Genomic DNA, 22,732 nt, shown 5'->3' with positions numbered 1-22,732 from the left:
ATGCGAGCCACTCCAGGCTCTTCTGTCCTCTTGCCTTAGCTATGCTCTTCAGATACACACTAGGCAGGGGATTGGTAGTCTGGCAGCGTTGGCACATCGTTCCCCAAAGCGCTTGATGCAGCTCGAGTTCCTGAAGAGGAACGCCTCTAGGTTACGAATGTAACCCTAGTTCCTCGAAGGAACTAGCTGTGTGGCACATGCCTTTATAGCTTCCTCGTCGCTACGTCACCCCACCCGTGACGTCACTCCCTTCCATTGAACAGATTGCACACAATATTCAGAGTTGATCTTGCCAAAGGCGTTTCCCCGCAGCGTCTCGTTCCTTCGAGGAACTAGGGTTAAATTCGTAACCTAGAGACGTTTCTCCCCAATATCTGAACAATTGCAAATGTGAAGTTGATTTATACAACAGTTCAATAACCAAGAGGCTTTAGACACTATTGTTATTGTTGTTTTGATAAATCTCCCCAACAGTTCTAGAGAGTTCTGCTATGGCTTTATAGGTATTATTTTCATTAGCAAAACTGGTCAAAAACAGATTTTTTTTACAGAGTATTTACTTTAACCACATAAGTAATGTCAGTTACAGAGATGCATCTTCATATTTACAAGTAAATCTCCATTTTATGCATAGGTTACTTTCTAGGTTACTACAGTACATCTAATTTTCACGTCCATCGGGGGGATCAAACCTTCTTTAAGGGGATCAGATATACATCCATTTACTGTCATTATTTATGTTGAATCAAAATATTTCTTCCTTATGCTACTTAAAAAAAAAACCCTTCTATTGCCTAAAGTCTAATGCTAATGTCAACACAAAAATTACTTTACAAGATCATTTAGGGATAACTTCTTAGCCCATACCGATGTGTAATTATTTTGCAATTCACTCAATTGTTTAATTTGTGCATCGTGTAATAAAAAACCCTTGTTTCCAGGTTTCTAAGCCAATGGAATAAATTAGGTTTAGGCTGTTGTTCTTCATCAGGGTGTAAGTCACTCACCTGCACTGCCACCACTGAAAGCACCTCCACCGAGATCCTGTTGAACTCGTCGAAGCAGCCCCAGGCTCCGGTCTGCGCCAGGCCTTTGTAGATGTTGCCACACGACTGAGAGAGACAGATCGAGCAAGAGACAGCACAGAGTTACGGGTGCATCGCTGGAAAGCATCAATCGCAACAAACAGAAGCATGTAAAATTATGCAGTTGTCTTTTGTTTTCTAAAAACGAGTTCACGGTTCCTGCTCCACCGAAATTCCAGCTTATAAACAAGAACAACAAATGCTAAGCAGACGTTTTCTGGATGGATGAGCAGCATTTGCAAACTCGCATTCATATTCTGAACACTGTGTGTGTGTGTGTGTGTGTGTGTGTGTGTGTGTGTGTGTGTGTGTGTGTGTGTGTGTGTGTGTGTGTGTGTGTGTGTGTGTGTTTGTAGCGCTGGCTGAGATTTGATGAGAGATGACCAGGGATTGATTTTGTGCGTCTGTGATCCTGAGGCCGTCTTCTCCTCTCTGCAGTCACAGCAGAAGATCACTGCGTCTCTACTATATAGAGCGCAGATGAGGCCTGAATACAGACATGGCTTCAGATGTAAATAAAGCTATCATTAGAGCGAACTGAATTGATCTGAATAATTTACTTTTGCCTTCCAGAGCTGCTTTACAACTGAACTGACTTTTTGTCATAACTGATGGATTTTACAATGTTGACACGTATTGAGCACTTATTGAACTGAACTGAATCAACATTTCAAATTGTCTTCAGTTGAGCTGCTTTTTAATTTGTCTCCTATTTGATGAAGTTTCTATCACTGATTCTGTAAACATGACTTGACTCAGGACAACATACAGTTATCTCCACCGTCAGACAATTATTTATTATTAATAATTCACAGCTGTATTTCACTGGGATCAGTTAGCAATGCCCCTGGTTTTTACTAGTGCTACAGAATACTCAAGAATATTCCTGCTGCATACCTGTTTATTTGTTATGCTGGGAATGGAAAATAAAATCAAGCACATTTCCATTGCCTGCATTCGAACACAGGTGGTCTACATAAGCCATATTAGTAAGATCTGGCAAATACATATAAGAAACAGAACAACCCAATAAAGAAAAGCCCAGGGGTCTCATTTATAAACGTTGTGTATGCACAAAATGGGCATAGAAACATGCATAGGCGTTTTTTCCCGTGGCATGCTGTTTTAATGACAGCGAGGGGGTGCTATAGGTGCACAATAATTCACCTTTAAACTAAACTACAGATCACATGTTATGAGAAATATTTAAGCTAGAGCAATGATCAATGATGCGCACTTGCTTCGATATTATGGCAAACATCGCTGGATTCAGAGGTTGAACGGTCCATTGTTCGGTTTGAATAGGACCAATGATAATAGCTTACTGTACAACCACAGCTGCACGGATGTGTTGATGTCATGTGAAGGCATATCCACAACATTAGGAAAAATACCACTCTATATCTGGCCAGTGTAAATAATGTAAAAGAATATAACTCTATTCTAAAATATATCTTAGAACAACTTTAAACCATTTTGTTTTTACGGATATTTTCATATATTTATTATAAAACATAACAAGGATACTGGATAATTTTTTGCAATAAAAATTAATGTGTATGCGACAAATGGCATTATAGTCCCCATCTCATATTTCCTTAATGTCTCGGTGTTAAATATGTGCATGTCAATATGCATGGAAATGATATGCAGATGAGGTTATGCATAGTAAAACAAGATGTTGTAAGCTCCATATATGATTATTATGGGGAGGAGACGAGGTGGATATGCAGGTACGCACAATCTTCCCCTGACTGGGAGTTACAAAGGGATTTTTGTGCAAGTTCTGAAATCTGAAAACTTTTGTGCGTGTGCAAAATCTAGCTTTTGTGCCTACATGCACTTTTAGGATGAAATCTATGGAAAGTTTTATAAATTAGACCCCAGGAGTGTGTACAGTCGTGCTACTCTCTGTTCTCGTCACCTTGTAGTCCATCTGCTCAGAGCAGTTGAAGACGTAGACCATGATGCCGAGGGCTCGGCCCAGGTCCTTCGTGGTCTCGGTCTTTCCAGTGCCGGCCGGACCGGCAGGCGCTCCGCTCATAATAAGATGCAATGACTGCGTCAGAGTGATGTAACACCTGCGTTTGAGCCGAGAAAAGGACATTTCAGGTAAACAAACATAAACGTTCAATCACATAAATACAGACTTCCTCAAATTCAAGTATTTGCCAGCGGCTGAAGTCCTGCTATTACAGTGTGCTGCTGATGTGATCAGCCTGAGCAAACAGCTCGATTCTGGGAGACAGAGCTCTGCTAAATGGATCAGGTTTTACCTTACCTTTAACGCTGAGTTTGGTATATTTACTGATGGCCTGTGTGCAGAACAGAGGTGTTTTATGTGTTTAAGCAAGGCTATTTGGCAAGCCTTTGACCCTGGAGAGTCCTTCGGTGAAGATCATTTGCATTAATAGATGAGGATGGCACGGTTTTACGTGATTAACACAAACAGGCAATGCTCCTGAATCAACATCCTCTGCTGGTTCAGGAAGAACAATCTAATGCTGTTCCTCTTAAGTGAATCAAAATATACAATACGATCAGAACAGACTGACTCCTTAAAAATGACTCTTATGAGCCAGATCTTTATACTGAATCAAAACCATACAGCAGATCCAGTGGACTCCAATAATAAACAATTACTCTTAAGAAGGTTTTTTTTTGTTTGTTTTGTTTTTTTCTCAAAAGTACAAGCTCTGCAAGATTGCTTATGTTTTTGAACGGAAATGCTCACCAAGGCTGAAAAATACAGTAAACATTGTGAAATATTATTACAATTTAAAATAGCTGCTTTCTATGTCAATATAGAGTCAACTGTAATTTATTGCTGAGAATTTTTAACATCATTACTCCAGTCCTTCAGAAATCATTCTAATATGCTGAATTGCTGCTCAAAAAACATTTCTGATTATTATCAATGTTGAAAACATCAATATTTTTTTGTAGAAACTGTGATACATTTTATGTTTCAGGATGCTCTGATGAATAGAAAGATTGAAAGAACAGCATTTATTTAAAACAGAAATCTTTTTTAACATTATAAATTAGGGATGAATGACACTGGATTTCTGCCGATATCCGATATACCGATATTTTTCAACTAATTATGGCTGATACCGAAACCGATACTTTTCCTTTTGTTTTGAAACAACAGCAAGTCTCTCCTGTGTAGAAATTATAAGATAAATATATTTTTTTTTAACAAGAACTCATTGGTTAGAATTAAATAAACAAAAATGAAGTTTTTTGACAGTACACTGAAGCTTTGAAAATAACTATAAATTAACTATATATCAATCAGTGCATTTTCCCCCAGAAAGATTACTCTAACATTTTATTTTAAGATTTTACATATGTAGATGGTCTAAAGCAAAAGGGTTGTAACAATTCTGAAAATCTTTTAGAGCTTATGATTTGTTAAAAAATAAATAAACGTATAGCACATTAATGAATAAATCATATAAATCTAAATAAATAATAAAATAAATCAAATAAAACTCTTTACCAAACTGCTCCTTACTGCATGCTATTACTGTTTACTCTATCATACACCAAAAGTGTTTTCTAAGTTTAAATGCAGTGATCCAAAACAGTGAATCTAATCATCATTTAGACAAAGCTTCAAGAATGCACCTCACTGCTGACATGATCTTATCACTAGCACACCCTGAACACATGTGAGTTAACATATTAATCTTATATCCAAGACATATCGGCATAATTTTTCATATCGGGCCGATATTTACATTTAATTCCATTATCGGCCGATTCCGAGATCAATCCGATAATATCGTGCATCCCTATAATAAATGTCTTTACTGTCACTTTTGATCAGTTTAATGAAAAACAACAAAACAAAATTCCCCATCACGTGAATCTAATTGTATAGTGTTTGTTTAGCTTGCGTAAAGTAGGGTCACATTCTGATTTTGTTTCATAAACTAAGCAAAATACAAGTGAAATATTTTGGAAAAACTTATTTACAGGTTAAGTAAAACAACTATAAAGTAAGCATCTTAATGAAGCCATCTGTGCCCCGGTGTTGTATTTGTGCATCGTTTCGGTTCGATGTGAATGAAAGGCAGGCGTGTGACTCGGTCAGCAGAGCTCAGAGACTGACCATATGCTCAGGAAAGCACACTGTCATTGATTTGACTATCAAACAGCAGAGCCTCTGCTTTGTGATGGTTTCAAAGGGTCGAGACAGACCCGCCTAAGCAACCTGCCATCTTCCTTTAGCATAAGGGCATCTGATGGGACACGTTCGCTCTCTAATGGCTCCTCAAATGAGTCACTCCAAAGCTAAAGCTGTATTTTTCTGGCATCTCACCTGTCTGTGAGTGGCGTGATGACTAATCGTGGAGTGTTGCCCAGATACTCGTATGAATAGAGGAACTGGGCGTCGCAGATGTTAGCAAAGCAGTGCTTCTCTCTCTCGCTCCAGCGGTGCCGCAGTTGGGAGAGCCAGAGAAAGGCCTGAGAGTTCTCCACCTGAGGGAGATGATTATGAAGGATTAGCATGAGGAAAATATCTCACCTGAGCTGGATAAAAACATTAGTGCGCTTCTGAGCCACTCTACGGCGCTTTCATTAGGCCTTATATTCTACTAAACTGCAGGTCTTCAAGTGAGACCAAAATATGAGCAATCACATGAGAGCACATTGAGGCTTGGATTATGGAGGCAAATAGAGGCAGTATAGAATATCCTCTTATGAGACGCCTGCAGGCTTTTTCACATGACTAACGCTAGTGCTGGTCACCGCAGTGAACTCATGCATCTGCTGCAGCATTCACCTTATGCACTGTAATGCACTGCTCAAAGCTCAAACCATTTCAACTGTGGTCTTCTGAAGGCCATCACTGATTTTCAGATGATTCGCATGATTTATGCAAAGTGTTTGCAATAAATTCTGATTCTAGTAGCATTAAGAGTCCCTGGACTATATCAGAAAATAAAAAAGTAGGTAACACTTTACTTAAAGCATTTATATATAATGCCAAATGAAAGTATTTTATTGCATTAATTATTGGCTTGTAATGCACATTATAATGCATTGTTATTGTTATTCATGAATAATAATAATAATAATAATTACATTAATACATTATAACACTTATTTATTAAGTGAACACACCTTTAGAAAGTAAATTTGATGAAAAATATAAAAAATACAATGCATTGTAACGAACATTATTGTATACCTTTATAACGCATGATACATAAAAACTTTAAACTGTTACCAAAATTACATTTTAAATGAATTCAGATTCATTGCAATTGTTTTATTCTGCTCACATTTAAAGATTTTAACAGTAAGAAAAAAATATGTATAGTTTTGTGAGCAAATATATTTCTTATTTATTTCTAAGCATTTATCTCTCTTGCAATGTGAAATATTCTTAATAAATACCTATGTCATTTCTTCAAATAATTTTTTTGATTATGAAAAGCATAGTAAAATTACACTTTGAGTTTATATTAATTGAATTGGAAATGTTTATACATCTAACATTACTCTAATAATGGAGAGAAAACAATTCTACTTATTGCAAGCTAAATATTGTCCATATAATATATTAATTGCTTTGGCTTTAGTACAATGATAGTATTGAAGAATTATATTTATATTTTCATATGTACAACTTAAATCTTACTACACTTCTATGCTTTAGCCTGTCTAACATTAAAAAGTTTTGCAACCTCCCTGCAGCAATCTTGAATTTGTTGCAGGTTTCATTCTTTTTCTTTTTTTTTTTTATCCTATCATATCATTTTTAAATGCGGCCAATATATGAGACCAAATCACATGAGAGCACTTTGATTTTGGAGGCAGTATTAAATCTTGTCTTATGCACTCATCTGCAGATATCTGAAGGAAATTCAGTGTCAAGGATGGATATGACAATAGGACAGATGAGACAGTACCTTCTGCTGAATGATCTTGTCCACCACATCTCTGGCGTGGACGTCAATGGTACAGATGGTCATGACTTTCTGCCGGTCTCCGGGAGTGAGCTGGCCGATCAGCATGGTGATGAGGGTGTTTAACTGACTCACTTGCTTTTTATAGTACTCCTTCATTGCATTCTCATATCCCTCCTCCAGTCTTGAGAACGCCATTCCTACATCAGTCGACCACCAGATCTGAGTACAGGTGAGCGCCACCTATCCAAATAAGAAGATGGTGCATTTCTGTTCTGCACTAGGCCGAAATACATGATCAGCATAGCAATAGTCAAAGGTGACATGAATGTCAAGATGTCTCAGTCTTTGGTTCAGTATGTCTGATATTGTTTGTTTGTGTCCGATATAAAGAAATCACATGTGGCATGTTTTCAGAAATCTACTCTTTGCATTTATTTAACATATGGTAAAAAACGTAATGTGGTGAACACATCAAGTAAAAAGTAATAATATGCATCTTCATTTATTAAAGGGAAAAAAAAACTATATTTATTTATTTATTAAATTAAGTTAATTTTATTATGTTTGCTTATTTATTTTAAGAAATATTAAATGTATGCATTTAGGATATGCTTTTATCCAAAGCGACTTACATTGAATTCAGGATAACAATTTTCTCCTAACATGTGTTCCCTGGGATTCGAACCCCTAACCTTGCACTTGTTAACGCAATGCTCTACCACTTGAGCTACAGGAACACTAATAATAAAAACATTAATAATAAAACTTTTTTTATTCATTTTGACATCGGGACATTCAGTTCACCGCAACAATTTTGACTTGCTAAACAAATAAATAAATAAATGAATTATAATTCTCACAAATGTATAATTTTCTTAATTTATATTGGTTTCACTTGGTTTTAGGGCTAGTAAAAATCAATAATACATATCAATCTAATAATTCAACCTTGAATATGTGTGTGCATTTATGAAAAGGTTTAAATATAATTCAAATAATTTTTCTATCTTTTTTTCTTTACAATGACATCAGGCCAGTCGTTTAACCCAGATATTTTTGACTAAGCTTCCAAATCAATATCAAAATGAATTAAAACTAAATTAAAATGAAAACATGTTCATTACAGAAGCGTTGGGCTTAGTTGTTCAGTTTGTGAAGCTACAAAGAAACTGTCAATGTCACACATTTGATTAGTGACCAAGAAATACTGCAGAATGTCTTCATTTGACATTCATTCATTAAACTTTTATTCACAGAATTAAATGAGAGTTTGAATCCCAGATTTGGTCTGAAATGTTTCAGCCTCACTGAATAAAATGAATAATCATGATTTAAACAGATATCCACTGTGGCCCCATCGCTATCGCACAAAACACAAACTCCCAAAAAGCAGGCCTTCATGAGGTTTGATTCGGTAAGCTCATGGAGACAGACCCGTGGGCTTACAGAAAGTAGTAATGCCAGAAATATCTCCAATTCCTCATAAATATTCTGTCATTCAGAGGAAACTGGCCTAGAGATGTTTACAGGCACTGGTTCAGTACCTGAGCGGGATAGTCGAACAGCCACTGCTCCCTGGGCTTCTCCTCATAGGCTGCCACGGCCTCGGTCATCTCATGACGCACGGTGGCCCTCATGCTGTCCAGAACACGGTTCAGCCACACTTCCACCTGAACAAGCGTAACACAGTTCCAGACGTGAGGAGGTTTGGCAGCAGCCTGATACTGTACATTGGTTCCACTAGAAATAAACTAATCATCCATGAGCAGACGAAGCAAAACTCCACAGGAATACAGAACTTCCGGAGCTGGATTAGACTGAGTCTTAATCCACAGCAGATCCTCCAAACATAACCACATGAGTGGTGTTTCTCTGTCTCTGAGTCTCTATGATATTCTGGACTGCAGACGTGACTCGAGTACAGCAGTGGCCAACAGTGATGTCTGGTCATGAAAAATGGACATCTTCACCCTTTATTCAAACATTTGATTACTGGGTCAAAGACAAGATGTTACATTTTAGTGTTTGCACCTGATTTAATTTAGAAAACCGATTTTATATAAATAGAAAACATATTTAATATTAATATATTTAAAATAGTATTTTAGGACTCCACTGTGATCCTTAAATAGAATATCTCGCTCTAAATATGACTGACAATATTTTCTGGTATATAAACTAGCTTTTTTTTTTTCATGGTACAAATTTATTATAGTCTTCATTTATTGTTCAGAATTAGACTGGTCATTTATTGACATTAGACATTTCTAATTCATGTAAAAAAAAAAAAAAAAAAATTTAAATGAATTAAACTTTATTGTTTTGTTGCATGAAAATTAATTTTGGTCCTTGACCCTATTAAGGATTTTGTAAGCATATTGTGCATTGAAACATGACAAATTACACCACATGTGCAAAACATATTGAGTTCTGCCCTGGAGAACGACTGTTGTAATCAAAAACAACTAAATATTAGTAACTGATTATGTTCTTGTATTAGATGTATGCTTAATTTCCAGTAAGCTTTTAGTTTTTTCTATCCATTTTCTTTGAATAGTAAAATAAAACCCATGATTCCTGTAATTTGTTTGTTTGTTTTTTTGCCTAATAATTTTCTCAGTTAAATAAATACCTAAACCAAATTAGTGTTTTCTTCTTCAAGATATTTTGATCTTGTAGGTTCATTAAAAGCAAATATTGAGAACTGTCCTCTCCGGACATCACTTGTGGCCATACTATACATCTTCAGTTAAAATCTGTGGGATTATTTCATATTTCAGTCACTTAGAAATGTAGAAGCATGCATCATCTCCACAAAGCACAAGATCTGAGTTATTATTCTTGTCTGTAACAATGTGCCCGCATGCAGCATGTACCACTATCACTATTTCATGTGTCGTCCAATAAATAAATGAATATTTCCTAATTAAAATGCCTTTTGTAAAGGTATGCTGCAGAATAAAAACACAGAGTGTCTCTGTCTCTATAAACAAACTCCTCTAATTGCCCTCATGATAATTTGTGGTGCGTTATGGGTAAATAATGCCGAGGCTGGCTGTACCTGGCCTGTGCAGTCGCAGGGCTCGTTGAACTGAACGTACTCGTCCTCCTTACTGAACATCCCGAGCCCTGTCTTGGTGGGCTTTCCGCCTGCGTCCATTTCAAACTTCAGCTTCGCCATATTGTCAAACAACTTTGACAGATGCTTCTGAACCTGAGGGAAAAAATGTACGGCTTCACAACTGCACAGCTGCTATTTTGGTTACATTTTTTCCTAATGTGACATATGGAAAACTTGCAGTGTGCCTTTAAGACAACTTAAGAAACCACAATCAACACTGCCATCCAGTGGGAGCAAGAGACAAATAATGGCAGCACTGCACTGCAGTTTGGCCATAAGCACTACTTCATCCTAAATTATTTTAGGCACATAAACATGTGTTTATGTGAGGCAGATGTACCTGGTGCGGGTTAGTGCCACTGGACAGGATGTCCAGCAGATCAGCAGAGGATATGAAGTAGAAGCGTGGGAAGGCCAAGCGCTTGGTGTCCAGATACTCTGCCAGGGCTTTTTCACAAAGAGACAATCTGCAAGAACAGGGGAATGATGCTCACACCCTGAATCTGAGAAATAATCAGTTTAATCCAAAGCATCACGGTACACTGAAGCATTTCATGTGTGCATTCTGAAATGAGCGATTCCTGAATCAGGATCTGCAGTCAGTCACATGACACAAATGATCAAATAATTTTTTTTTTTTAAAAGATCGTGATTGTGAATGAGATTCATGAGATCTAGGAGAGGGTTATCAGTGATGATAAAATGTAGTTATTGTATGGCTTCAGAAGATGTGGAATATAGTGTAAGGACATATTAAGTTCTTTAGATTTATGACGCTTCATTGTTCTTTTTTGTGGCCGATAACGATACAGTACTGTATATCAGCGTGTAAGACAGCACACAACAATGTTTATTCCAATTTCCAAGTGTTGCAGTTTAGTCATCTGCCACCTTTAATGATCGAGTGCTTAAAGTTGAAAGGATTCTGATTGGCTATCATTGATTTTATTATTCATCAACTGGACAAAAATGACTCTGAAAGTGATTCCAATGGATTGTTCTGTGTTGTTATCACTATAATTGTTGTGTGAACTCACCTTTCTTCAGTGTACTTGATTTGTTTTCCAGAACAAATATCGAATTATTCCTAAACCAAGATACTTTAAGAGAAGCAAAATGACATCAGATATTCATTCTTAAATGTATCAACATAAGGTATAAAATTAACAACAACAACAACAACAAAAAATTGTCTTGTTTTAAACATAATTTTGATGCATTTTTTTCAGAAAACAAAGTCATTTTGCTTCTTAAGTAAATGTATCTTACTGATTTTAAAATGTTTAAATATTTGAGCTGGAAAACAAGACAAAAGTACCGAGGAAGAAATTTACTATTATTATTATTATTATTATTATTATTTTATTTTTTCAGAAAACTTTATAGTTAGTGTTATAGTTTAAAACGTGGGGCTGGAACAACATAAGGGTGATTAAATAATGACTCAATTTGCAGAGAGGAACATAGAGGAAGTTTTCAAATCAGACAAACACATCAATCCAGAAAGCAGCTGCAGACCTGCCCTGAATGTCCTCCAGTTTGTTGTAGAGCCCGGGTTTATTGGTGGCCTCCACAACGTTAGGTGTTTTACTGGCGTTGTGCGTCAGCTCTTTGAAATCAGTATCAATACCATCGAAGCGTTTGGAGTCCTGTGGAGACATTCAAGTCAGACTGAGTCAAAACAACTTCATCTGCCAGAGAGGAAAAACCCAAAACAACCTCTGACATTCTGAGGAACATCTGTGCGTCTGGCCACAGGCGCCCAATGGTAATTATCCAAATGTTTTCGGCCAAACGCACACGATGGACATTTTCATTTCTCATCTAGATCTATGAACACAGTGCCAGAGGGCAGGACAAGATGCTCCCTGAATCTGAATCTCACATGTCTGTTTCACATGTTATCTTTAGTATGCCATTTGTACATTCCTGCAAATCTGAGTATCGGATGAATATTCAGAGAAGAAGGAATGATATCAGAAACACATCAGGAAAGCCGACCTCTGGTAACTGAGAGCGAATGTCGTCAGAACCGATAAAGATGCTCTCCAGGTGACTCCACGTCCTCTGAACCTCGAACCAGATGGAGATCACAGAGTCCGTCACCGAGAGCTTCCGCTGCCATGTGGAAACCTCCTCCAGGAAGAAGGAGATGTACTTCGACGTCATCAGGTTCTGCAGCTGCACCTGGTTGTCCTCCAGCGTTTCGATCAGTTCCTCGCTGGACTTCAACAGAGGAATGTTAGTCCGTGGATGAGGCTCAAAATCAAACGCCATGCTGGTCCAGGTGGCGTCCAGTTCATTGAGCACCTTCTCCATGCCCATCTCCTTCACGGCGCGATCCACGATGCTTCTTACATCGTCCTCGAAGTGGTGCAGGTTGAGGCGGAGCAGGTCGGCCAGCGTGGTGTCCTTGTCCATGGTGAAGCGCACTCCAGTGGCGTTCATCAGCTGCTGCCAGTGGCGTGGACGGATGGCTGGGTTCTGGAGCTCGGCAACGGCTCTCAGCGAGACTAGTGTATTCTTCACGGTGCCGTCCAGCCCGCTGAAGGCGTCCCACGAGCGAGCCTCTTTGTCCAGCGCACGGAGCTCCTTAGAGAAGCGTTTGCACTCCATCTCCATGTCATCCACGTTGATCTGTCTCCAGGGCGTCGTCTGCCAGGCCTCCAAACAGGACTTGACCACCAAGACCAGATCCCACAGCTCCTTGAGAATGGGCAGCTCTTTGCGGCACTGCTTCAGCTGTTTGTAGTCTGACATGTTGACTTCAAAGAGATTGGCAGAGACAATGAGCCCGGCCATCATGGTCTCCATCTCCTGGATTTGGCTGTGTGCTTCGTCCAGCATCTCGTGTGGATTCACACAGTCAAACCTGAAAACAAACCGAGGCAAATGCATGTTAGTGATGGTGGTCAGAAATTAACTTTTCCATGAAAGTCCCCATGAAATCAAAATGAAAGTTTTTTGGGTGTTAGTATCAATATGTTAGACTTAAGGTTATCTATAAGGCAGTGTGCTCCAAAACAGTGACAAAACTTGCATTTAAAACGGCTCAACAATTTTTTTGACGTCACATCGCACTTCATCTTCTCATCAAATCATCTGACCAATCAAATGCTCTCTAGAATCTGAAGCCCCCGCCCCCTGCACTATAAACAGAAGCTGGCTGAGATCTGTCACTTGTTCACAGTGTATTATTTCCTGTGCGGTGAATGGCTCGTAGTGCAGAATGTAGGCGATAGGGAACGATTCAGACTGTGTAAATAAGTTTTCGTTTGGTGCAAATGAGGTGTGGTTTCACATTGTTTAGCGTGAACTGCGTCAGCGCACACAGTATGATCCCAACCTTGGAGTGGATCATATGTGCGATTCAGCATATATTTAAAAAAAAAATTTGTATTACCTTTATGTATCAGTATTGGCAATTTTTTTTTAAGTAAAATACTTAGATTTGACCAGTTACTTTATAGGGATAGTTCACTCAAAAATGAAAATTTGATGTTTATCTGCTTACCCCCAGGGATTCCAAGATGTAGGTGACTTTGTTTCTTCAGTAGAACACAAACAGTAGAGATTTTTAGCTCAAACTGATCCAGTCTATCAGTCTATCAGTTATAATGTAAGTGGATGGGAATCACAGCAAAAAAAAAAAAAAAACACACACAAACAAAACCAAATTAAGCCCTGGTGCTCGTGATTAAACATTGATGTGTAAAGACACAAAACGATCGGTCTGTGCAAGAAACACAACAGTATTTATATAATTTATCTCTGATTCACGCAATGTCTGAACTGTTAGAACTCTCTTGAGCGCGTCCTGTTGTGCGCGTTCTCAACAGCAGGCGCTTGAGGCGTCTTGTTCTTGCTTTATGGTAGATTGCAGACTTATAAGTGTATAAACGCCACCGAAATGACCGAAGTGGACCACTGACACTCCTAATTGAGATTGTAGTTTTGAGAGACAGGTGGCGGTAATGCACTTAAAAGACTGTGATCTGCCATAAAGCAAGAAGAATAATTTTTTGTCTTTAAACATCAATGTTTCACAAGCCCCAGGGTTTAATATGGTTTTGTTTGTGTATGGTTTTTTTTTTGTTGTTATTGTATGTTTTATCCCTGATTCCCATTCACTTACATTATAAGACTGATAGACTGCAACGGTTTGAGCTAAATATCTCAGTTTGTGTTCTATTGAAGAAATAAAGTCACCTACATCTTGGATGCCCTGGAGGTAAGCAGATAAACATCACATTTTCCTTTTTGGGTGAACTATCCCTTTAATCAGACAGTACTGATACCATCTGGAACAGAAGCTGTGCTTATGTTGGTTTACATAGACTGTTTAGGGTGAAGCTGAAATATAATGACAAAAATCATTATTATTATTATACTGATAATGTAATAATGATTAATGTCAATCCATTTTATGTGGAGAAATTGTTTATTTTGGCTACAAATTCATTTAGTTTGTTTAGCTCTCATTGCGAATTAGAAAATCAAGACTTCACATTGGTTATTTCAGTAGCATATATTATATAAAAGCAGAATATATTATATAAAGAATATCGTGACCGCTGTAATAGATCTAGTTTAATTGTTCAGGGGAATTTTTTGCTACCTTCTATTGAATTTAGGGGGCATTTTGGTTCATTTTTATGACATTTTTGCCCAAATCTCCTACTGAGCTATGATTACTGTTATCCTCCAGATTATATCATGTACCTGAAAAAGTCTTTCTTGCGGAACTGCTCTCTGAAGGTGTACTGCTCCACATCGAATGAAGCACATTTCCTGCGCAGATTAGCCACCTCGCCAGCCTGCAGCGGAGCAACCTGTTGCTTCACCAACACCGCCTGCTTCTTTATGTTATTCCACTTCTCCGGCAGCACCTGTCCATCAAGCAAAAAAAAGTAAGGTCTCAAGATGCATTTTTTAAAAGCTGAACATGTCTGTCTAGTGCATTTAGAGAAAAACTATTTTAAAGTTATAAAGATAATCTTAATCATGTCTTAAATTGCCAAATGAATTTATTGCATTTATTACACCAGCTACAGTACATATAGATTTTTGTGAATATGGCCAAGAACAATCATGTAATTCTTCACTGGTCTAAAGAACACTTTACATTTACTGTAGAATCAACCCACAGAACACTAGGTTCACAGAATAATAACTATTCTGTGAACCTAGTGTTCTGTGGGTTGATGCTATATGCTAATAGAGTTTGTCATGTGAAATCTTGGCCTCAGTTTAATGGCTTTATCAGTCAGTAAAACAGTGAGTTTGTGCAGTATTATTTTATAGATAAACGTACCTCTAGCTGTTTGTACACAAGCTCTGGGAGTTCCTGGTCATAAGTCTTCAGCAGATCAATGGTGTGCTGCAGAGGCTCGAACATCTCATCTGTAGTGCTCTGACGCTCTTTAACAGCCATCAGGTAACCCATGATCTCCACCAGACCGTTATAGTCTCCCTCCTCCACCTTCTTACCCAGACCAGCCTCCGTCAGCCTGATGAACTCCTCCAGGTCAGACAGACTACAGCCACAGACAGAACAGATCAGACAAAACGTGTGAAAAATATCAGGCAGACCATTTGTTTTTTTGTTTTTTGTTTTTACTTACTTACCTACTTACTTACTTACTTACTTATTTATGCATGTACGTATGTATGTATCTATTTATTTATTTACTTTGTCCTAAATTCCATTTTACTGTTTAAATCTTTTTAATGGTTAAGTTTTTTACACTTAAAAAACATGTCTCATTATTTGAAATCATTAAACTTACACAATTTAATAGAAGTGTTACAAAAAAAAAAAAATACATTTTTAGGGCCCCATGATTATTATAATTTTTTTCATATTCTATTTTATTTTTCCAAATTTGTTTGTTTGGCCCAATGAACAGTTTTCTGAAATTCTTTGTTTTATATTTTAATTGATCTGTTAACCAAATGTAGGCAAAACATTTTACCAGTTTAATACATCTTTTAAGCAAATCAAAATTAACAGACCCTTTATTTATTTATTTATTTATTTATTTATTCTGCTAACAAAGTGCTGCAAAAGTGCTGGCATTTACTGTTAAATTTAAAATATGGAAGAACAATTGTTTAATTATTATTATTACTTTGAGAAGTAAATTGTAGTATATAACAGTTCTGTATTTCTGTCTTAATTTCAAGTTAAACTGAACTTATTTTGCATCAATGGCACTGACCCTAAAAATATGTCTGCTCCATTCATTCACACAGAGACACGCAGAACATGCAAGATTCATATTTAAATAGTATTTTTGTGGTTCAATATTCACAGACTATAGTCCATATGGCCTTTTGATTAAGAGTATTGACCTGCTTTTGATTTATTAATCCAAAATTTGCCCAATTCTTTGACATTCTGCATTGAACAAAAAATTCTAATTTTTATGACTGGATTACATGATTGTGTCTGTATTTTCCACACTGCATAAATCACAGTGCACTGCTTAAACTGGCTCTGGTGCATAATTGTAATGTAATTAGGAACTCAGGGCTTTTACCTGTGTGTCACATGATCAATAAGATGCTGTTTGAACATGAAGCTCCACTTTCTGATGACGTTGAGCAGGGCACTTTTGAAAGCTCGTGCGTCCACCCTCATCCAGCTCTCAAACACATGGATGGGGTCCAGCCGCTGCACCTCCTCATATAAGCACTCATACGAGTCCACCTGCTTGCGGAAGCACTCCAGAGTCGGAGGGGTTTCTGGGACGCCGTGCTCGGCGTGGGCCTCGATCTCTTCGCTCGTGAGAACGTGACTGTACAGCAGGAACTGACGCATGAATTCCTTCCGGTCGTCCACGTAGAGGTAAGCGTAGCGTTCCAGGCTGTTACGATACTCACAGCACTGTCCCATGACTTTCCTCACGCGCTCCATCAGAAGATGCCTCCACTCCGCAAAGTCCACCATGTCCTCCATATCAGCCTGAAGGAACAAGACGACTTTATGTAGACATATCTGATCATAAACCACTTGCATAAGCAAAATTAAACAAAATTCACTGCATTTACATTTTAGAAAAAAAGAAAGAAAAAAAGATTTCTTTCAAATTCTTTTGTCAAAATGTAAAGACTTGATCTGCCTCTTGATTGTGAATCATGAATTTTCAGGTTTCTGCAGGTTTTATGAAGATAAATATACAATTTTTTAGACCAAGTAAAGAAAACATTAGAAATACGTTGAATTTAACAAAATACATCAATATGTCCTCAAAACGTAAATATATTGAGTTAGCAATACTTCAAAGTGTGAGAACACTACTTCCAATAGATTTACATTTAAAATAAATAATAATGATAATAATAATAATAATAATAATAATAATAATAAAAGCCTTGTTTACCAGTGTGAATGTCTAAAAATCTTAAAATAATTTACTGGAGATGAAGATCAAAAACAAAAAATTATTTGCAGTGCACACAACATTTAATGTTAAGACTTATGACTTTCTGCTCCAATTTAAGATCTTTTAGGCCTTAATTAACCCTCTGGAGTCTAAGGGTATTTTTGGGGCCTGGAGAAGTTTTGTCATGCCCTGACATTTGTGCTTTTTAAAGTTTCTTATAAATATCTAAATGGCTGAAGTCTAATCTCACTGTAATCAGCACAAACTGGGCTATAATAATATGTGAGCAGCATGTATGTACATGATTGTGTTTTTGAGAAAAAAAAAAATGTTATGCGTGGTTAGTGAAAAACTAAAAATGTTAAATTACTTGAATAAGGCAATAAAACACATAAAGAACATTGGTTCCTGGGACTTTTGAGAACTGGAGCTTGTAGCCTAGAATGTTTCTTTCTAAATTATGTGAAAATCATCTTGTTTAATCACTGATTTAAAACTTTTCAAAAGTACATTATGTAATATTGACAGCTAGCAAAGTCACTTTCAAGGAAAGTCCGTTCACCAGTCTGCCATATTTGCAATGCCTCCGGGCAGCTCAAACATGAACAAGTCCTATCTAAATGAATGGAGGAATCCTGAAATCTCCAAAACTGCTTGCTGAACTCGCAATTAAATTGCCTATTTCAAATCAGCAACAAAATCTAAAATGAACTGCCCCATGAATGTCATTTCTTATGCTCAAATAGCGTTTAAAAAGCTTATTTTTCAAGCTATAACAGTAAATGGCCAGGCGTAGTTCCAACGCGCTTATATCATTGCCTGCTCTAGCTTCCGGTTTCTATGGGAACCAGAGCTTCTAACAGCCGCTGCAGTGATGCAATGACTTTACCAATCAACAATTGTCTCTTTCATTTAGATGGGGCGGGACTATTCTGCCATATTGTGCTTTGCAGTTTCTCTCATTCATAAGTACAGGAGTGAACGTCCTAGGTTACGTATGTAACCATGCTTCCCCAAAGGGAATGAGACTCTGCATCCAAAAACGCTATGGGAATGCCCTTCAGTGTGACCAGCTCTGAATAATATGTGTAATCAGTCTATTGAATTGGCGTGACGTCATAGGCAGGTGACATAGCGACAAGGAAGCTATGAAAGCACGTGAGGTGGAACGAGGGTCAGTTTCTAGGAATGATGCGAACTCTGGCTCGTTCCCTTTTTTGGAACCATGGTTACATACGTAACCTGGGACGTTCCCCTTCAGGAACTCGTGCTGCGTCCGAAAAAGCTATGGGAATGAGAATGCCCATGTCGCCAGACTTGCAAGTCCCTGCCTAATGTGCCGAGAGTGGCTCACAGATCTAAACCATAAAATCTGATGAGTGTGAGGGGCGTGGATCACCCAGCTGCGTTACAGATGTCCTGTATAGACATACCTGACAAGAAGGCCTTGGAGGCCGTCATACTTCGGTTCGAGTGAGCCTTGACTCCCAATGGTGAGGGGAGATCAGAGGACTCAAGGTTTTAGAATAGCATCCTGATAAACCACTTAGCATAATCTTCTTCTGGCGGGAGGCCTCAGTCTCAGTGCACCGCAGAGGAAACATGTAACCAGAGGGTGTCTGCCCACTGAATGGACACCAAGAGGGGCGTGGTAGGTTGCAATGGCTGCCACATAGACCTTCAGGGTGAAGTGGGTCAACACTGCAGAGAGAAGGGCCTGCAGGAACTCCAGAATTGTACCAACTGGACAATTAACTAGGTCGACTGGCGGTCTTCGCACCAGGAGGTGAAAAGTTTCCACCTCAGGCATAGAGTTACCTCATTAAGGGAGTTTTGGATTGGAGGATGATCTCAGCAACCTCGGTTGAGAGACCAGAAGCTACGAGATGTGCCCCCTCAGGGGAAACTCCCATAACTTCCGTAGCTCCGGGCGAGGGTGGAATATCGTGTCCTCCACCTGTGAGAGGAGACTATTCCTGATGGTAATCTCCCATGGAACGCCGTCGAGGAGAGAAATCAGATGGGGGGATTCGTGGCCTAGTGGTTAGAGTAGGGCTGTGCAAAAAATCGAATGCGATTTTCATGCACATTGTGACCTCCTAGGTCTGGGAGAAAGTAATGGAGTGCTCGAAGCATGGCCAGCATCTTCAGGCAGTTGATACACTGGAACACAGGCAGGGTTGACAGATCGATCTCCTGAGGGCACTGAGGAGAGACGGGCACCGTTAAATGCGGTGTATTCCCCTCATCCTGAGCCACAGCATCAGGACTCTCAAAGCTGAAGTCTCCTATTAAAAATGACGGTCCTCAGACCCATCGTCTGCTAGGAAGACTCAATTGACCAGAGCCTGCTTGGGGCAGGACCCAATGAAGCACACTTGGCAGGATACAGGTTCAGAACCGCTTAAAGCCTTCGGCCTGGGAGTGCCACTCTGACTCTAGACTTTTAGGAGTATGAGAAGTGACAACCCCGGAATTAGGAGCTGGAACACGATAGGTTGGGACTGCTCTGCCCAGCAGCCCCTGCTGACCGCCTCAGCCTCCTCAGAGGAACTTTTCATAGTCAGATAAATAGTGAATTTAATTCCTCAGAATTAAATGCAGGTGAACAACCAGACGAGCATACACGGTCTTGCATGGTAAGATTCATATAAAAAATGATATATCTAACTTCTCATATTCAGATAAATGCCTCATTTAATTCCTCATAATTAAGTGGATCCAAACAACCAAATGAGTAAACACGGTCTGGTATGGTAAGATTCACATCAAACTTAAAATGATGTAATACACGTCACACAATATAAACAATAATAATCTCCTTGGAGATAAATAGCTGCAGCAGAGTTCACAGTCAGTGGGGGAAGAAACCGCAGCACGGTCTTCCGAGCCTCGAAAACGAGCTCTAGATCTAGGGAATATGGGTGGAGATAGGAAGAACCGTCTCCAACCCGTCCGCCAGATCTCATGCAATCCCCGCAAATTTAGTCGCCGCTGTGCCTAAGCAACAGCAGGACCGGAATCGCAAGATAACAAGCACGGTCACGCTCCTCCTCATTCACGACGCTCATTCCACCTCACATGCTTTTATAGCTTCCTGGTCGCCCGCCTATGACATCACACCCATTCATGAGACTGATTATACATACTATTCAGAGCTGGTCACGCTGAAGGGCGTTCCCATAGCGTTTTTGGACGCAGCTCGAGTTCCTGAAGGGGAACCGTCTTTGTATTTCTATAGTCTTTGCAGCTAGTGGTTGAAATAGGTACTGCAATGCAAATTCATAGTATTGGATAGAGTTGTTTCTACTGCCCCCTCTTCCTCAGAATCGATGCTCACATGGATTGCCAAGTTGATGACACGCAACAAGAACAAGCGCAGTTGACAATGGTAGGCAATTAGTCTTATAGTGTAAGCTGATTAGCTGATTTATCCGTGTTTTAATACGCCTCTGGTCATAAAGATTTTTTGGATTTGGAGGCTTTTTAGGTTGGGTATAATCTTAGATATCTGACTCGCTTCCATGGGTACAATACGCTGCGTTTTCTGCCAGCTGGCATCCTGGGCTATCAAAATACTATTGGTTGGATGGAGAAACAGACCTAAACAAAAACAGACATTCTGACACAAAACACACTTTTCAAAAAGGAATAACTGGCAGTAGCATTATTGAACTTAACATTTTTCCCATAAATACCTGCAAACCTATAATTTTTTTTTTTTTTTTTTATACTTTAGTACAGCACCATTTGATAGTATCTAAATCCAGATGAAGTTTTGCGTTTGGCTCAGTACCTGATAGTGTGAGAAACCACTGTGCTCAGATAACCGTGGCACAAGAGCAGAGATCCTAAAGATGCTATTGATGAGGCTCTCTACCAGATCATGGAACCCGTCTGAAGCACTGAACTCCAACGACGGATAAAACACAATCTCAGGAACCTGCAGAGACAGCTGGACCTCAAAGAGTGGAGCTAATCCAGCCTTCGGGTCTGTATCAGGGGATTTGAGTAATTGTTTAGTGCAGAAAAATCAATCTGCAATGAGGGAAAACCCCTATAATCATTTTTAGTAATGCTTAAAATTAATTAAGCACACCTGTGTTTTCCAAGAAGAACTTGAGGGAGCTCTCAACAGCATTGTAGAAACCATCAATTACCATTTCATCAATGTAATCCACATAAACCTTCCACTGCACAGAAGACGGGTCTGCTTTGAAGAGTGACAAGTTGTCCTGAAACAAAACAAAAAGTAGAAATGTTTGGGTGAACGGCTCCTTTAAAATGTGTCATTCTGTCAGTTGTTGTTTGATGGGATCACCGCTGGCTTTAGTCACAGCATACTTTAAGCAACAGATGGATCTTGGTTCCTGATGCTCGGATCCGGCCGTATGTTCTCTCCAGACGCTCGGTCTTATCTTCCAGGTTTAGAAGAGTATCTTTCTTCCCCTCCTTCCTCTCAAAGACTGGGGTAGTCCAGCTCTTCATGATAGTCTGGATCTCCTCAACATTGTCTTTAGTCCTCTGTAGGCGTTGCTCCAGGTCATGCACCATCTCACGGACATCCTGGATGTATTCCCAAATCCCTAACAGAGAAAACACATTAGAGATTTAGTGTATATAAAAATCTAGAGAATATAAAATCAAACATCATGTCATTCCAAACATAAATTATCTTTATACGACAGAGGAAAAAAATAAAGACACTATGACTATTGTAATGAATATGTGGTGTGTTCACTTCTATCAGCACGAACACTCTGCTAAAAAAAAAATTTTTTTGGGGCTCAACAGAAGAAATAAATCATACAGGTTAGGAACAACATAACGTAAATTATTTCTTAAAAAAAAGAAAAATAAATAAGATTACTATGAAGAAGTACAGAAACAGAGGCAGACTCATACAAATATATATATATATATATATATAATTAAGCTCAATTATCAAATAAAAACACACTCATGAAAGATTTTGATCTGAGCCTTAAATGTTCTACAGTGAAGAATGCTGAGAAATGCCAAGTTATTTTAGAATAACTGAAATACTATTATAGTTTTTATTAATACTTAATTAATAAAATACAAATATTTTATTAATAATTAATTTAAATTTTAGTTCAAGTTTAAGTAATTTAGCTGTTTTTGTCATTTTAGCAGCTTTTATATATGTATGTAAAGTTGATTCATTTTTATTTCAGTTTTAGTTATTTA

General features: G+C 38.4%; 1 protein-coding gene across 1 annotated transcript in view; it reads right to left on the bottom strand.

Annotated features, from left to right (window-relative positions):
• Nucleotides 1-22,732, bottom strand: part of dnah9 (dynein, axonemal, heavy chain 9) — a 105,773-nt gene that overhangs the window by 71,766 nt on the left and 11,275 nt on the right. The window contains exons 14-28 of the mRNA XM_059531710.1: nucleotides 21,866-22,107; nucleotides 21,621-21,756; nucleotides 21,318-21,514; nucleotides 16,676-17,100; nucleotides 15,448-15,670; nucleotides 14,856-15,022; nucleotides 12,135-13,005; nucleotides 11,652-11,782; nucleotides 10,474-10,600; nucleotides 10,074-10,226; nucleotides 8,557-8,682; nucleotides 7,013-7,252; nucleotides 5,416-5,576; nucleotides 3,010-3,166; nucleotides 1,008-1,112 (exon numbers count right to left, since the gene is read on the bottom strand). Coding sequence (XP_059387693.1) covers nucleotides 1,008-1,112; nucleotides 3,010-3,166; nucleotides 5,416-5,576; nucleotides 7,013-7,252; nucleotides 8,557-8,682; nucleotides 10,074-10,226; nucleotides 10,474-10,600; nucleotides 11,652-11,782; nucleotides 12,135-13,005; nucleotides 14,856-15,022; nucleotides 15,448-15,670; nucleotides 16,676-17,100; nucleotides 21,318-21,514; nucleotides 21,621-21,756; nucleotides 21,866-22,107 — 3,461 coding nt within the window. The remainder of the gene's footprint in view (nucleotides 1-1,007; nucleotides 1,113-3,009; nucleotides 3,167-5,415; nucleotides 5,577-7,012; nucleotides 7,253-8,556; nucleotides 8,683-10,073; nucleotides 10,227-10,473; nucleotides 10,601-11,651; nucleotides 11,783-12,134; nucleotides 13,006-14,855; nucleotides 15,023-15,447; nucleotides 15,671-16,675; nucleotides 17,101-21,317; nucleotides 21,515-21,620; nucleotides 21,757-21,865; nucleotides 22,108-22,732) is intronic.

The sequence above is a fragment of the Carassius carassius genome, chromosome 40 (genome assembly GCF_963082965.1).
Source record: "Carassius carassius chromosome 40, fCarCar2.1, whole genome shotgun sequence".
In the NCBI taxonomy this organism is placed as follows: Eukaryota; Metazoa; Chordata; class Actinopteri; order Cypriniformes; family Cyprinidae; genus Carassius; species Carassius carassius.
The sequence above is the reverse complement of the archived record's forward strand: the minus strand, read 5'-3'. Positions and strand labels throughout refer to the sequence as shown.